Raw genomic sequence first — 17,173 nt, 5'->3', positions numbered from 1 at the left:
GTTGCTGTGTGCTGTGTTTCCTGCTTGAAGAAGATCTCCAAGGGCTTGAAGTAGAGCTTGCTTCCTGTTCTGAATTTTCATGGACACAAAGACTTCACCAGCAGCTCCCCTGAACTCCCTTGTTGGGACTTCTGACCTGCCAAGAGGTGCCTGTTCCGGTTTTGGGCCTCTGAAGCTCCTGCTGCTGGGAGCTGAGAAAAGAGATGCAACTAAAGAAGTGTGACGCATCCGCACCTGTTTCTGACGCAACAACACCATCCACAAGAATTTCCATGCATCGCTGCCCTGCCGCTGAATAAACTGATGCAGTGCCTGCCCGCGGCTTGAAAAATCGCCTCATGCTGAGGCTCGTGCACCGATCTCTGAAGTCCGAGATCATGCACCACCTGCAACACCTGCCCTGCTGCGCGACTGCAAGAATAGACGCATCAGATGATCGCGGCTGGAGAGATTGCCATAAAACCATTGCTGCCACACTATTGAGAGCCGACGCCTCACGAATCCCTACGCATCACACCGGTGTGCCAAGTCCACAGCAATACTGCGGCCAAAGTAAGACACCAATGCATCACCTCCCTGCACAGTAAGAAACCAAGTCATCACCTCCTCTTTAGTAAGGAACTGATGCATCATCTCCCCTGCTTGGCAGTAAGGAACCAATGCATCATCTCCCCTGGAGCAAGGAACCAATGCATCACCTTCCCTGTGAGTAAGGAACCAGCGCATCACCTTCCCAGAGGCTATTTTTGCTTATGATTTTGGTGCATCAAAGGTACTTTGTGTTGAAAGTGTCACATGGACAGATCCGTTTTTACCCTTTAAAGGTCATATATTGATAACTGTATGCGGTATTTTTTTCATATTGGTCTTGTTTGGTTTAGATAAAGATTACTTATTTTTCTAAACAGGTGTAATGTCGATTTGTAGTGTTTTCACTGTATTACTGTATGTGTGCACACATTCTTTAAACACTGCCTCTGGGATAAGCCAGTCTAATCGTGCCAAGCTACCAATGGGGGTGAGGAGGGGGTGTGTACGAGCGTAACTACCTTATCCTGACTAGAATCAAGGGTCCTTACTTGGACAAAGGTGCAAACCATTGCCAACGAGAGACCTCCATTTCTAACACCTACTCAATAGGTAACATTGTTTCACCTTTGGAGGATAAATGGTTCAGGTGATCCATGCCATAATACTAACCAATGATCAGCTTTCTTTTGTACATCATATCTGTGTTAAATGACATGGAGATGTCCTTCAATCAGGGTACTCTGAGTTTCCTGTCAGATTAACTCAGTGCTTAACAAAACCACAAAATAAAATAGTGTATTAACTCATTTCACATAATGTGATGCATTAAAAAATGAGCTACCACTTGCAGAATACGATGAGCCGATGAATCGTACCTTTTGCAACTTCAGCCTAAACCTACGTTAAATGAAGTTCTTGGTCTACTGCAATGAAGGTTACAGAAACAGTCCAGTCTTAATAGTCTCACTATCTTGCCCAACAAGTGCTTGATATGGTTACTCACAAAGCAGTTCTGATCCGCCGTGCTCTTTGTCTGTTACCAAAACCAGGACTTAATCGGTGAATGAGTTATCTCTTGCTGCGTCCAAAGAATGAATTTCACTCTCCACACTGTGAGTAGAGCAATATCTGCTACAGAGTAGGAAAGCGTTAAACACCTTGGGCCAGATGTAGGTAAATCTCATTTACCGATTCATAAATACCGAATTTTACCGATTCGGTATTTATGAATCGGTAAATAAGATATAGGTAATAATTCGGTATTTTTTACCGAATCGGTAAGATTCGGTATTTGCTATTGAATCCTATGGGCCTTGAAACCCATAGGATTCAATAGCAAATACCGAATCGGTATTTACCGAATCTGTAAAAATACCGAATTGCAAAGGGGGACAGGGTGTCACTTTGACACCCTTTTGCACCCCTGTAACTGGCTTGTGCGCCATGTGGCACACAGACATGCCCTCAGGGCATGTCTGTGTGCCACATGGCACAGGTGTGCATGCACAGATGCGCATGTACACAAGAATTCGTTATTTACCATGCAATTGTATTACATGGTAAATACCGAATCCTGAAAGGCCTAAAGCACTGTTCAAAGTGCTACCTACATCTGAAAATACAGATTCGGTAATTTTACCGATTGGTAAATTTACCGTATCGTTAAAATTTACAGAATCGGTAAATTACCGATTCGGTATTTACCGATTCGGTAAATACCGAATCAGTATTTGCTATTGAATCCTATGGGCCTTGAAGCCCATAGGATTCAATAGCAAATACCGAATCGGTATTTACTGAATCGGTAAAAATACCGAATTGCAAAGGGGGACAGGGTGTCACTTTGACACCCTGTTGCACCCCTGTAACTGGCTTGTGCGCCATGTGGCACACAGACATGCCCTTAGGGCATGTCTGTGTGCCACATGGCACAGGTGTACGTGCACAGATGTGCATGTACACAAGAATTCGTTATTTACCATGCAAAATACCGAATCCTGAAAGGCCTGAAGCACTGTTCAAAGTGCTACCTACATCTGAAAATACAGATTCGGTAATTTTACCGATTGCTAAATTTACCGAATCGGTAAAATTTACAGAATCAGTAAATTTATCGATTCTGTAATTGTACTGATTCGGTAAAATTACCGATTCGGTAAAATTACCGAATCTGTATGTTTTTTGAGCCCCTACATCTCCATAGCCCAATACCGGTCGGAAATGGCCGAAAATCGGTATTTTCGGCCGTTTCCGACCGGTATTGGGCTACCTACATCTGGCCCTTACTCTTTTAATCAGTAACGATCCTTCTCTTGACATTATTTTAGTTTATATCTATGGGCATATTGAAAATGTGCCCAGTTATATGTTTATCTACAGAACTATGAAGCTTTACCGATGCTGGTATAACATAACGTGACATGACATGGCATAATATATAACATAACACCCTATGCCAAAAATGTGATTTAATGTAAACAAGCACTACAGACACTATAGACAAAACACCAGTAAGTACCCTTTGCTGCACAGCGGCTTGCATAATTGATAATAACTTTTTTAGTTATTATTCACATTTTAGAACTACACATAGAATTAATTGCATATCTTCAAATGCAAAACTTTAAGTGGTGTCTAATCATTCAAATTAATAAACTCTCAGTGCCATATTACTTAACATATGTGAGTCTACAAACAACTGCAAGTTTCATTTGCAATGTACACAATAGTCTGTTGTGTTAATCAAGAGAAATGTCTTAGCAACATGCAAATACAGACTGTGCATTGCTTACGCTTTCGTCATTCAGAGATCACACTTTGTATGCCACTCATTCCCTGTTGTACACAGTACTCTGAGCTACGATTGTGTGAATTCTAATGTTTTCCTGGGAATTCGGGCAAAATCAGGAAGCCTTGCCTTTTGAGAAGGCGGACAAAGCTGCCTGACTTTTTTGCTGCTGTAGTTCCTCCTCATTGAGGGCTGGACTTCTAGCTGTCAGTAATTTGCTGCACATCAGGAAAAATGTACCCCAGCTCCTACTCAGGATGCTTGACACCTATATATGGAGCACTGCGCCATGAGGTAATAGTGGCCCCACATCTCCCCTGCGCATGTATAACTGTATTCTGAGTAATCCGTGCCTATGCATGCCTTTGAACTCTCGGAATGCGTTTTGGAGAAAAAAGGTGCACCATTGTAGCCTGTACACACTGAAAATATTGCCCCGCTATTCATGATGCACACTGCGCGCGCACACACACATTCCAGCCATGAATATTCCACCGCCCTCTTCCACATAGGCTGGGGCCTCTCAAAGCTCAACAACCTCCTGACCTTGTCCACATACCACACCATACCAATCCACAAATACACTTTATACACCACCCATGATCCACCCTAATGCCTGAACTGTTCCTGCACCTTAACTCACATCACATCCACATCACTTAATATTATAAATAAATAAATAAATCTATTCGAGACCAAAATCCCCTCTGGATGTCTCCTGATTCGGTCTAAGAATGCCACCCACCTGCATAGCTCACTCTTGATTCACTCTCTTATCTTCCTTTCATTACACTGATAAAAGCCACGATTACACTAGAAAGACAAGTTACACCTGTTGTCCACCGCACTCACCACTAGCTATGTACACAGAACGATAAATAGGGGTTGTTCTATTGAGATCCTTATGAATACATCAGAGAAATCTCCAGTAAATCCCTTGTTTCTTCCAAACCATAGATTGAGGGGTATTCACACTGTTTATCCACCATCTCTCCTGTATTAGTTTGCATCATCCACAGTACTCTGGCTTTTGACAACTTCCCTTTATACAAACAAACCATATATATGTCTTAAACGCTGTCAGCTGTGGTCACCATAATCATTTTTACTTCATTCTCATTTTCCGCAACGGCTCTTCAGTGTTACAACACGGTTCACTACCCAAACATGCAAGCAACCCCCACCTTGTGAGGTGTCATAGCAACACATTAGAATTGGTCAGTTCTTTCTTCTCCAGCTGTTCATTCTTGCCTCCCTTGTCTTGTCACTTTCATCACTGACCCCGTTGTCTAAGGCCTGTCACAGTGTTCAAGCCTGGGACCAGTGCTTAATTTGAGCAGGTGCTTTCAGGTGCTCTGCACTGGCACTTCTTTCACAGGGCCAGGGCTACAATTTCTGACCCTGCAGGTGGTGGTCTAAATATTAATTGTTCAAATTCAAAATAAAAAGAATAACATACATTGCATGGTGACTGGCTGGTAAATGTTCATTGACAGGCCAGCATACGCCTGTCCAGGCAGTCATGATTATGTATCGCCACGTTAGTGACGATGTCATCACACTGACCACAAATCCAAGAAGTCATCAACAAACTATGGCTTGCATTCTATTTCCAGAGTCTGCTGCACCCTGCCATTGCCTGAGCCTAAGCCTCCCATTTGATAATTGTAGCTGGGGGCTGGCACATAAGGGAGTTGAGGCAAGGAAGCTGCGAGAGTGCATTTGGAACTTGGGAGTGAGGGCTCTTGAGGAAGAATATACGAAAGTAAGAGTGCACTTTCCACTTGCTGCGTAGCCAGAGTAGCATATCCTGCAGCCCTGCATTGCTGTTATCCTCAACGTGCTTGATGTGCCTGTGGCCCAACACAACTATTCTGCATCATGGCGTCACCTGTAGATTCTGTGCTCTGCACCCCAGCATGGTAATTGGTGAGCGTGTGTGAGTCCAGTAGGCACCACAGCCATACTTACTGGCATTGGCAGCATTATGGCTGGGGACAATGCCTGTGCCGTAGCAGGCAGGGTCACAGCAAGCTGAGCAGTAGATGCCGATGCCGTTGACATCCCTGGACCTACTAATTACAGGCAGCACTAGCAGTGACATCACCTGCTGTGCTCGAGCAGCCGTCTGTTCCGCAATAAACCATAAATACCGCACTGATTAATATATGCAAAAAAGCATTTTCATTTGGTGTACATTTTGTTTTTACACTCTGTGTAGGTAAGAAAGTAAAACACGCCATCTTCCACTTCTTTAGGAATGACAACAGGAGAACGCAGAGTTCAAAATAGCAGGGACATGTACAGGCTGACGACAGGGGTCACAGGCAGCAGCAGTGTTATAGTTGAAAGAGAAAGAGGAGAAAGAAACAACAGGAGAGGAGATAGATAAGACTGAGCTAAGTAGAAGAAAAGGAGAGCAAATCAGATACAAAGAGAAAGCAGCCATGACGTGAAGAAGAGAGCATTAAGAAGAGAGAAGATAGAATGAAAGGACGTAGAGGACAGGACAGAGGAAAAAAAGCAGACATATGATAAAACGGAGACACAGCTAATCACTGCTAGAAGAGTGATAGTAAAGAGCCAAGATTGAGGTGAAAGAGAGCACAGCATGGATACAAGTGAAGAGGAAAAAGGGCAGGGCTAGAATAAATAGAGGGCAAATCAGAAATACAGGGAATAAGGTAACACACCAGGCATGACTAAGATGATAGAAAACAATGAGAGGTGAGAGGATAGACTCTTAGAGCACAGACCTAGGGGACAGAGAACAGATCAAGGTTAGAAGATAGAGACTGAGGCAGTGAGAGTGTTGAAAGTGGGGTCACCGGAGGAAGAAGTGAGCTGTGGCCTCCTTGGCAAAATTTTCAGCACCTGCACTTCATTTTTTACAAATTAAGCACTGCCTGGGACCCCTCCCATGCTCTTTCCCCGGCCCCACTTCCTGTGCGGAACATGCCAACCACCTGCAGTGATGACCCGTCCAAAGGGCGCCAGCTGCCAGGAGCATGAGGTGGGAGAGGGGCGCTACAGCGTCTGGGAGCCATAATTATGCCAACCTTTATGGAGGAGGAACAGGCAAAATCATGCATTTTATGACTGTAGTGGCAATAATCTTTGCCCAGTTGCTCAAACTGAGCAGGAAAGATCTCGGAAAACGTTGCCACTAAATTCTGATTGGCTTTTTTGACTCCCGTTCAGCCATTTATAAGGCACCTTTTGCATTTTGTATCCTCAGTGGGTGTCTGAGAGCCAGAACACCTTTATTGAACATGTGCGTACCTTTGATTGGTGCAGCTGGTGCAGCGACACCATGGCTCAGAGGTCTGAGGAGCTACCTGAACCCTGAATATTGCTGCATTTTCTAATTCAAACAGGAGCTGGGGGCATGTTCTTCTTTGCGCTTGCGCCCATGTCCCACCGCCTACCCTGCTGTTCTTGAAATATCTTTATAGGGTTCATTTCGTCGTTTTAGGCTCTCTCACCTACACTGCAAATGGAGGAAGATGTGGGATGAATCTGTTTTACTCCACAGAGACGGGAGACGCCACTTCCAGCGAGATACTGGGCTGAAATCTAAGTGCGGTCGGGACCACACGGTGCATACTGGAATGCATTAACTTTCAGATAGACTGAAATGTCAATGAACATTTCACTTTGCAGTCATATTTAAAATTGAATCCTTTACACGACGAAAGTTCGGCTTATAAAACTGTCTCGTGTTCTCGTAATGTTCAAGCGTCTGAGAGAAAGCAATGCCTCCTGCATACAACGCCTTTCATATCTGCAATGCACATTTTGTGGAGTTTTTGTTCACTGGGTGATGGTGTCCTAAAAATTACATACGGGCGAAATGAGACTCAATAAATCATAATAGCGGTGAACTTAAATTCGACAACGAAAATGTAATAACCCAGCTGTGCTGGAAGAGTCCGACCACCCTAGGCTGTAGGGTAATAAATACAATAAATGGAACATACTGTCGGTTTCCATGATACATTTACTAAATTGATAGTAGAGGTCATCAGCTATTTATAGGGGGCATTGGCTGCATGATTTGATAAGCAGATCATAAACATTACTGGAAGCATTTGAAGGCCAGTCCTTTTTTTGTGCCGCAAAGTGGAGTGACTGGCAAAAGACTTTGTATCTGACTTATTCATTTGAATCTTTTCAGGTTTCCCGCTAGTGCCAGCGTCCATCCATGCAGTTGCAAGAACAAAGTATTTTGATGACAAGTAAGTGCTACCCTGACATTTTCTGAAACATGAATGTCACCAAGTTTTTCTTAACCAAGTGAGTTTACCACCCCTTTATGTTGTGTTCTTCTTTCAGCTGTTGGATGAGCGTAGAGACACACTTGCTCTACGTAGTACATGGTCCCATTATGGCCGCATTATTGGTAAGCATGCATGTTTTTTTGTTTGTGAAATGTGTGGATAAGCAGAGTGTTTTAAGGCATACACAAAGTGGGTTCTGGCCCAGGGACCCCTGCCTTTCAGGGGGGCCCCTTATAGAGCAACTTCTGTTCTGTAGAGTCTTGCCCTGATGACCTTGAGTACTTTTAAACAGATTGTTTTAAATACCATTCTGCTTTAATTTATTTTTAATGTGGGTGATGTGTGAGAGGCTATTACAGACATTTTGCAGAGAAATGTGTTTATGTTTCATGGAAAATCCATAAAAAAAATTCTTCTAGAACAAAACAGGACCTCACACATGAGAAATTGGATGAGCCACAGAGAATATTTGCAGTAATATTTGTGAGCTGCTGTGTTACAATATTGAAAACACACTTCACTATCCCTGAATATTAGATGCAAACATATTTAGAATTTGGACCAGTGTCCTACGCACTGCCATTAACCTGGCCAACGAGGGCATTAAAGAGCTGAAATTAGATAATAAATTCAAAGCTGTTCTGAACAGGGATCCCAAAATAAGTTTTGCCCAGGGCCCCCAAATTTCTTAAGATGTCCATGTGATAAGCGACTACAGATGTAAGATATTTAGAGAAGTGAGGTAACAGGACATTCCCTATTTCTTGAGGATGTCCTATCTGCCCAATCCCATTTTCCTCTCCTAGTTTAGAGGTTGGGGTAAGCTATTGTGACATTGACTGGACTGCTGCCAGCTCTGCTGTTGGGAAAACCATTGGACCTACCTGTATAGCTAAATAGGGAAGGTTTGCCTTATGTGGTGCCCTTTCCAGTGCCCTTCCTGCCAGTGCCCATTCTGCTATTTCCGGTGGAGACAAAAGACCCAGTCATGCCCCCCCGAGCTGGGAGAAATATCCCAGTTCGTGGTGGGCTTATTTTTTTTTTTTTTCAAAGATGGACCGTCATTTCAGGAAAACACAAGTATGGCGGTGTGGTTGATCATCGCTCGTTTTTGTGCTAGAGTGGCTCTTGCCATGGAGCTGCTTTATCCAGCCCAGCAGAAAACCTCAACGGATGGGTGCAGGCAGTGCTTAACCTCCACAGGCACATGATGGTCGAAACACCAAACTTAATATGACTCCCTTGATGTTTTAATCAATTAGATAAACCCGATTATAGAATGAAAAATTATTTAATCATCAACTGATAAAATGTCATCAATTAAAACAGAGACCATAGTTACATATATCCCTTACAACTGTGAGGCACCAAACCAAAGACAGGATCAAACCTCAAAGAAATAGTCTGATAGATTCAATACGGAGTGAAAAACTGTGGAGTAGAGGCTATCATATAAATCATTCAGGTAAAGATGAAGAGACAAAATATGTTACCTAATATTTTATTCTTGGCGGCCCAGGGTATTAGTTAAAAATATAGAAAGATTACTGCTATGAGTTGCCCATAGGCAACTCATAGCAATAATCTTTCTATTAGTAGTTGCACCACATATTTTTAACTAATACCCTGGGCCGCCAAGAATAAAATATTAGGTAAGGATTCCCAGAGGTATATTTTAACATTCACCTTCATCCACATCACACTGTTGCACGGCACCCGCTCCGCTGTAGTCAGGCGTGAAAGCACAACCAGGCGGCTTTCGGCTGCCTGGTTGGACCCCGATGATGAAGCATGACACCAACTAGGTTGATGTGTGAGGGGTTTATTAACAAGTCTAATTGAGTCCAGCCACAAGGCCAGAGTCACAAGTGACCGAGAATATTACACATAGTGGGCTAGTCCATATTGATTCTTCATATTACATTTGGGGACAGGTCGCGCCCCTAGAAACCCTTGCTCTCTCTATTTGTTTAGCCTTACTCACAGGGAATTGACATTTTTTTTTAGTTAGTCAATATTTTTTATTTCTTTTATATTCAATTCAATTTTTCAAATATATTCATTGATGAATCATTACAAAAAGACTTCAAACAATAGACGGACCATACAAAGACGACACAGTATTTACAATTTCACAATACAATCATTTGCTCTATACATTTTACTAAATACACCTAATTTGAACTCCCTGAAATTCCCTCAAAACTAAAAAAAGAAAGAAAAGAAAAAAAACCAAGGGAACGTTTAAAGAAATCACACAATTGAAAAGAGATATAACACTATACCAGGGAATGTTGGCCAAACAGTATGGTGTTCAGGATGTGCAACATAGAATTCAATTAATAGTACATTGTTTATCAATCTGACACCTCTCATTTATTGTCAATACTTATTTGGTCACAACAAAGAAGGTCTACGCATTTCAAACCCAATCTTAGTTTGCTGGTTATCTTTAGGACCTGGAAAATGAGCTGCGGGAAAATAAAAACAAAAGAGTGTGTGTTACACATTTATACCCTCCATTTACTCACATTCACCTCTATTCAAGCAGAATCAATCACTACCTTGGTAGTTCTCTGTGAGGGCACGAATGGTGCTCCACAGCTTGCATCTACTCCATCAACGTTAGTATTACTGAAATCAAGAAATCAGAAAACAGCTTTAGTATTCCTCAGCCATCCATATTCCATTTCCAAAGCAACATACGGCATGTTATTAGCCCACAATTCATTTATCTTAAAGGTATCACTAGTTGGCATGATTTGGAAAATTCTAAGAAGACAGCCCAAGGCGTTGCGATTCTTGGAACACCACTAAAACAAATAGAAAACACGGCTTGACTACTGTACAGTACAAAGTCACAATCCAGTGCCCATGTCTCAAAGCCAAATGTACCATACCTAAATGGTTGCCTTATTCGTGCTTTCTTGTACACAGTCCTTTGCAACCTTGTTTAATACAGACGCAATCTGCAAGGATTAAAACTTATGAAACGCTCAGTACAACCTCAGCCAAAAAAACTGATAGATAATCATTACAACATAGGTTTTAACTGCAGAATCACTACCTTTTATTTCTTTGTTGTTCGCCGTCATCACACGCCTTTCGGCAGTCAATGTGTTTGTTTGGGAGCGGTGGCGCCTTTATAAGTCATTAAAACACTGGCGTCATGACGTCATTAGTGTCCGCCTTAGTTCCATGTCAATTCTTTGATAAAATAAACTTTATTGTTCCGAAAAAACAGGCAATGTCCCCAGCACTGCTGAATCACTTGCTGCTCTTGAGAAATTGCTGGCAGTCTTCACTGAGGTAGCAAGAAGACTTTCAATTAGTCCTGAAAATCAGGCAGTGAGCCAATAGCATCCTTGCCAGGGTTCGTTTGACAGTAAACCCACCTATTTCACCATTACAGTTGAGCCAACTGATAATAAGATTCAAGATCAGGAGCAGCCAACCCTCCCTCCTTTACAGAGCGCTGTAGTTTTGTTAGTGTTACTCTACACCTACCTGTTCCCGCAAACAATTTCAGAAGTAGCAATTCCAATTCCCTAACTAATTGGCGAGACACCACCAACGGCAACGTGTTGAAGAAATAGAGCAGTCTTGGTAGCCCCACCATCTTAGCTACAGCTATTCTGCTAGCCACTGATAATGGTAAGCTCATCCAAAAATGAATACTAGTTCTAAGCGTTCTAACAGCTGCTCCAATAATCCCATCTAATAAATCTTGCTGGCTATGATATATTTGTACACCTTAATATTTAATGCAGGTAGTGCTCCAATTGAGCCCATGTAAATTTAGTGGCTGCACTGCATCTCTCCAAAGAGGAAACAAGTGAGATTTTTGACAATTGATATGTAGCCCAGATACTATACCAAAGCAGTTTATTAGGTCTATACTATCGGGCAAATTCATCCCAACATCTCAGAGAATAAACAGCATATCATCAGTATATAATGCTGCAAAATGGGTTTGCCCACGATAAAAGTTCCTGATACGGGCACAACTGGCCAGGGCTCCATAGCGATAGAAAATATTGAGGGAGGCATTGGACACCATTGTCTAGACCCTCGTCCACATCATAGGGTTCAGATACCATTCTGCCATTACGCACCTGTGCCTTAGAACCTGTATAGAGAAGTTTGATCCAGTGAATACATCTTGCACCCAAACCCATTTGAGTCATTGAGTCAATACAGAATATAAGAACTCCAAATTTAAAATGTCTTCTCAATGTCTGTTGCCATGACGGCTGCCCTTTCCTTATCCACGAAGTCATCATTTAAGATTGAGATGACCCTCTGAATATTATACGCCGTCTAAGCCCATGAATAAAGGCAGCTTGATCTGTGTGAATTAAAAAGGGCATATGAGGTAAGAGTCTGCTCACCAGAACACTGCTTAGAATTTTATAATCTACATTGAGCATAGACAATGGACTATTCGATCTAACATCCATTGAGGGACATCGAGGTTTCAAAAGAGGATGGACCAGTACCTCACATATAGAGACAGGCAGGTGTTCTGTCTTTCAAGATGTAGAATACATTTCCACCAATCTAGGAGCCAATTCATTCTTGTATGATGCAAAAATTCAACAGGTAAGCTATCTGCTCCTGGAACCTTACCATGTGCCATATTTTTCATGACAGCTCTAATTTCTTGTATAGTTATATTCCCGTCCGCCACAAATCATCTGCATCCTCATGCCAGAGGACCCGCAGTTGTCTTATTCAGAAAAAATCCTCTATTTCCTAGGCGCTGAAGCATTTAGATCAGTGTAATATTCACGGAAACAAGCATTACTAGCAGCTTGATTATATAACGTTGTGTTCAGAAATAGTTTGGCATACATATTCAATACTGTGAACCACACCATGGACGGTTGGAGAGCTTAAAAAGGCACCCAGATGAAAAATAATTTTGTGTAGTCCTGAGTAAAATGAGTAGACACATGTCATGGGTACATTTGCCTCCAAGAATCAACAAGCCCCCACTGTTGCTGCCAGGCCCTAAAATTCCGAGCTGTTCGATTTACAGGTAAATCCCCTAAAGGTGGGTGTTAGCACCATATGCTAATGCAGTAAAGTATATTAGAGAAGCCAACTTGTCCTCCAAAATGAACTGTCTACAAAAGTTTAAGGGCACACTATTTGATATGGGGCTTAGCCATTTGTGGGCGGACCCAGTAGGGAATTTGTTCCCAACAAAAAATTATTTTAAAGCACTATATAGGGACATAGTCTGTAACAAGTCCATGTCATTGGTGAGTAGCGCCTCCCTGACAGGCATCTTTTTAGAGCATAAGTACAAATTTAGGCCAGAGGCTTATTGGGATTTTATCGCGAGTCCTGGCGACAGGAAACCATACCAATTTAGAGTGGGTACCCTCCCCCTAAAATCTTTTCCGGCAAAATGGCGCGATGCCACAAACACCAAATGCCCCATGTGCTTATCTATGGAAGAGTCTATATCACATGTACTGTTTGTGTGCCCAGCTTATAAGGGCCCCTGACATAAATGGCTCAGCCGATCTGTTCAAATCTTGGCACAAAATCTTGCCAAACAGCACTGCGTATTTTGAAAACAGACACACAGGAAGACATAGCCATAGCTATGGCGAAATTCTTGAGCTGGTCATGGGCCCTTAGAAGGAACAGTTTGGATGCTACTGCAGTCTATATTTTGCACTAACTAATTGGTCTATATATTGGTGTGATGTCTTCTATGTCTTATGTATTCCCATGGATAACCTGTTTTTTAATATGTGGTGTTTTAAATGTAATTCCTTCTTGTGCTATGGATATTAATCTAATACACCATTTTCCCTTTTTATCATTATCAAATGTTATTATCCAGAATCGTATGTTTAGTGGGAAACCTCTTTTTAATGAAATCCTTAAGGAAACTCCAATTTTATGACTATTTTTCTTTTAAAACATTTTATCCTATTTTATGATATTGTATGTTTGTATATGTGTCTTTTTTTATTGGAAATATCGAATAAAGACTATTTGAATTGAATTTCCCATCTCTTAAGATAAGCATACAGGTTATACCTTTTAGACATGCTGTTTAGACCCTGGACATTGCAGGATATAAAATTATATTTCACGAAGGTCGCCATGTAGAATAGCCAGAGAAGGTGTTCACTGTAGCCCACATGACAGTGACACTTAATTTTTCTAATGCTATCCTAAAAGAGCAGACAGGGATAACTGTACCTAAAACCCAAAACCTAATAAAAGAAACCCAACTCCATATCCCCAGAAGCAGACAACTTCTCATCCAAACCTGTTGGACATCATCCAACTCAAGTGCATGCATAACAAGCACAATAATAACAAAAAGGGGGGGTGAATCACCACCTTCATAGTAAAAGAGCATTGTTTCAACTTGGGGTCCAGAGTAAGTACATGATCTGATCAACAATTACTTTGAAATTGCGGTAGTATGTTACCAAATGAGTCACTGAAATTAATGGGAATTTTACTAATAATACCTGATGCAGAGAGGAGCTTAAGTGGTACTCAAACTCTTGTATAGATGGGAAAGGAAGGAACAATAACAGGTTGGTATTTGCTCTGGGATTTTCAGGTAGTTAAAAGATTGTGCGGTCTTGGTGTGAGGTATGAGAAAGTCTGGTTTAGTGTTATTGTGGTTCTTGTGTTTGGGATTTCCAGGAGTTACCACAAACTACTTCAGCTTAGTATATTATGTTAAGTAGTTTTGCTGTGTTGTGATATATTATGTTCTGATATTAGATCAGATTATGTTTTGATGTTTTGTGCTGTTATAATATGTTGTTTTATGTTGTTATGTTACATTACATTACAATGTTTCGTCTTCTTATTTTGAAACATGTTTTCATGTCATGGTGTATTGCGATATCATATGTTCTGATGTTGTGTTGTCATGCAGTGTTGTATTGTGTTGCTTTAGAGCTATTTGTATATGCCTGGTAGAGCTGTTGAGCTATTCCAGGCAATCTACTATGCATGTCTGTGACTTCTGATTCAGTTCAATATATATATATTGTGTAAATATCATAATATGGCTGTGTATTAGGTTACATTGGCTAGGTAATGGTCTAATTTACATGATGTGGGTGTATGGTTTAGGAGCCTGAGAAGTGTTGCTGGAGGGCTTTACTGAAAGTGTATGCATATGTTTATTATGGCAATATTCTGGACGTATGTTAGTTAATGTATCTTATTTGGTGTCTTTGTATAGCATACCTTGGTGGAAAGTGTTGTTGCAAGTGCCATGAATGCTAATTACATTGCACACTTGAACTATGTTAGTAGTGCGCTACGTGGTCTGTTTAATATGATTTGGTTTACTTTCTTGTGGTGTACCTTAGGGGTGAGTGATGTTGGAGACCCATGTTAGCAGACTATATGGTTTATCCAGTATGTGATGATGTAATTCATATGTTCTATAATATGGAGGGATTGTGCATGCAGGACACCTAGATGGTTCCATTCTCACGTGGCTCTTTTGTCTGGATTGAAAATACAACATCCTCAACTGTGCAGGCAGAGGTTCATCTAGCAGCCACTGTGGAGAAATCTCATTGGGAGATGTGCATGCCCCCTGCCTTTGCGTTACCCATGGATATGCAAGAATGGCGGTGTGGGAAGGTACTGGTGTGAATGATCCATGCAACCTTCATGGTGTATTTTATGAGGAATCATAAAAGCATGAAATGATGGGCTTTGCTCTCCGGACTGGACTGAAGTGGTGGTTAGGACCCCATATAGAGGAAGGATGAGACCAACGTCTGGGCCATGACCTGTGGTCCTTTGGTCCTGGAGTGGTTTTATCTGTGAGAATCTGACACAGGTGCAGGCCTAGTCCTGATGATTTGAGCATACTGCAAAGGAGATGCTATTGAGATGCACAATTTTGGGTCAAGCAGTGGTGCAGCAGGTGAAGAGATCAACAAAGTGATAAAGGGTCTTAGGCATATGTGACCTTCCAGGTATTGTATGACCTCTGCCTGTGACAAGCTAGGGTGAACACCCCGTATAGTAAAATAGCCTGGATGGGTGATGTTGGAAAATGCCCTCTCTGAAGTGTCACCCCAATCTTGTTGCCTTTCTCCTCCTATTTCTCTGACCTTCTTTTTGTTAGCTTTAGGACTCTGAGCACTTTACCATTACTAACCAGTGCTAACATGCATGTGCTTCTCCACTAAAACATGGTGACATTGATATATACCCGATTGGCATATTTAGTTTACTTACAAGTCCCTGTAAAGTGGTATATACCAAAGGCCTGGAATCTAAAGGCTACTGGTGGTGGGCGGAGCTTGCCTGGCCTCAAGATGGCCGCACAGTAAGCGAGCCCTGTAAACCGTCACACTAATCCTACAGGAATCCTCGTCATCCGTTAATGATCGATACTCAAAGGAGGTGTACTGGCTTGCGCTATGCAACAGAAGTAGAAAGATACCCTTGCAGGCATAAGGCATGCAAGAAGCAGAAGTACGAGTTGAAGCTGATTGAGCGACTCTGCGGCCTTGCTAAGGGTTGTGCATAACTGATCCAATCATGGGCGGTGCCAGACCCAGGCACACATCAATCCGGCGTGAGAACTGGTTGCCCCGAAGCGAAGACAGAGGTGCTAGTGGCCGCTCTGGTCTTGGCAGCTGGGTGGCGGCCATGACGTCAATTGCCTGGGTGTGACGTGGTGCTGCTGGCCATGCTGTGGCATTCCTGCCCAAAAATGCATGTGCACCTAGAAGGGACAGTGGAGATCTGATGGCTTCCGCTTCTGTGTTGTGGTGGTAAGGGGACTCGCTGACAGTGAGTGGGCGATCCACGTTCACTGCTGCCCAGTGCCCCAGAAGGGCCTACTGGCATACAAGTCGTGGTGCCCCCACGCCCGACACCTGCATAAAGATCGGCCCGCGAACTGGGTCCCCCCCCCCCAGTGTGACTGCAGACGAGTACAAGGAGGGGGACGGACTTTTGGCAAGTGGGCATCTATTGTGGGCTAATTCTGTTAGCCGGGCTGAACTGCACGACGGACTGTGACTTCCCCTCTCTGGTTCATGTCAGATCCTAAATACCAGCAGCAACAGTGGTTGAGGAGATTCGCAGGGCTTGCAGCCGGGGTACTGGTGTGACTAATACTGGGGTCGACTCGGGCAACGGTCTGCCTTTCTGCTGATCACCCGCCCTATGCCTCCAGTGTAGATCCAAAAACTGACAAGTACTGCTCCCTAGGATAGGTGCTGAAGGTGGTGTTCCGAACGCTGTTTCAGGCCACGAACGTTCCGAATTACTAAAGAGAAAAGATGGGGAAGCTTCATAAGACGCAGTCAAAACTGCAATTTCAGCAATGTAAATCTGCCAGGACTAGAGATGAATATGTAGAGACTGAGTCGGAAGGGCAAGGTGCCTTGGGGTCTGAGCTGGGGGGTGACCAGCAAAATATTGGAAATGATGGAACAGAGCCTCTCCAACATTGATGGGAAAATCCACTCACTCTCTTACAGTATGGATCGCATGACAGAACGCCTAGATAAACATGCAGAAAGAATTGAAATGGTGGAGAGCAGAGTTT

The 17,173-nt window shown here is 42.6% G+C and overlaps 1 protein-coding gene across 1 annotated transcript in view; it reads left to right on the top strand.

The window, feature by feature from the left end:
- Positions 1–17,173, top strand: part of CALCR (calcitonin receptor) — a 2,001,221-nt gene that overhangs the window by 1,228,273 nt on the left and 755,775 nt on the right. Inside the window, exons 10-11 of the mRNA XM_078664409.1 lie at positions 7,497–7,557; positions 7,655–7,721. Of these exons, the coding sequence (XP_078520535.1) occupies positions 7,497–7,557; positions 7,655–7,721 (128 nt within the window). The remainder of the gene's footprint in view (positions 1–7,496; positions 7,558–7,654; positions 7,722–17,173) is intronic.

This window comes from Lissotriton helveticus, chromosome 10 (genome assembly GCF_964261635.1).
Source record: "Lissotriton helveticus chromosome 10, aLisHel1.1, whole genome shotgun sequence".
NCBI lineage: Eukaryota > Metazoa > Chordata > Amphibia > Caudata > Salamandridae > Lissotriton > Lissotriton helveticus.
This window is presented reverse-complemented; position numbering and strand designations above follow the sequence as displayed.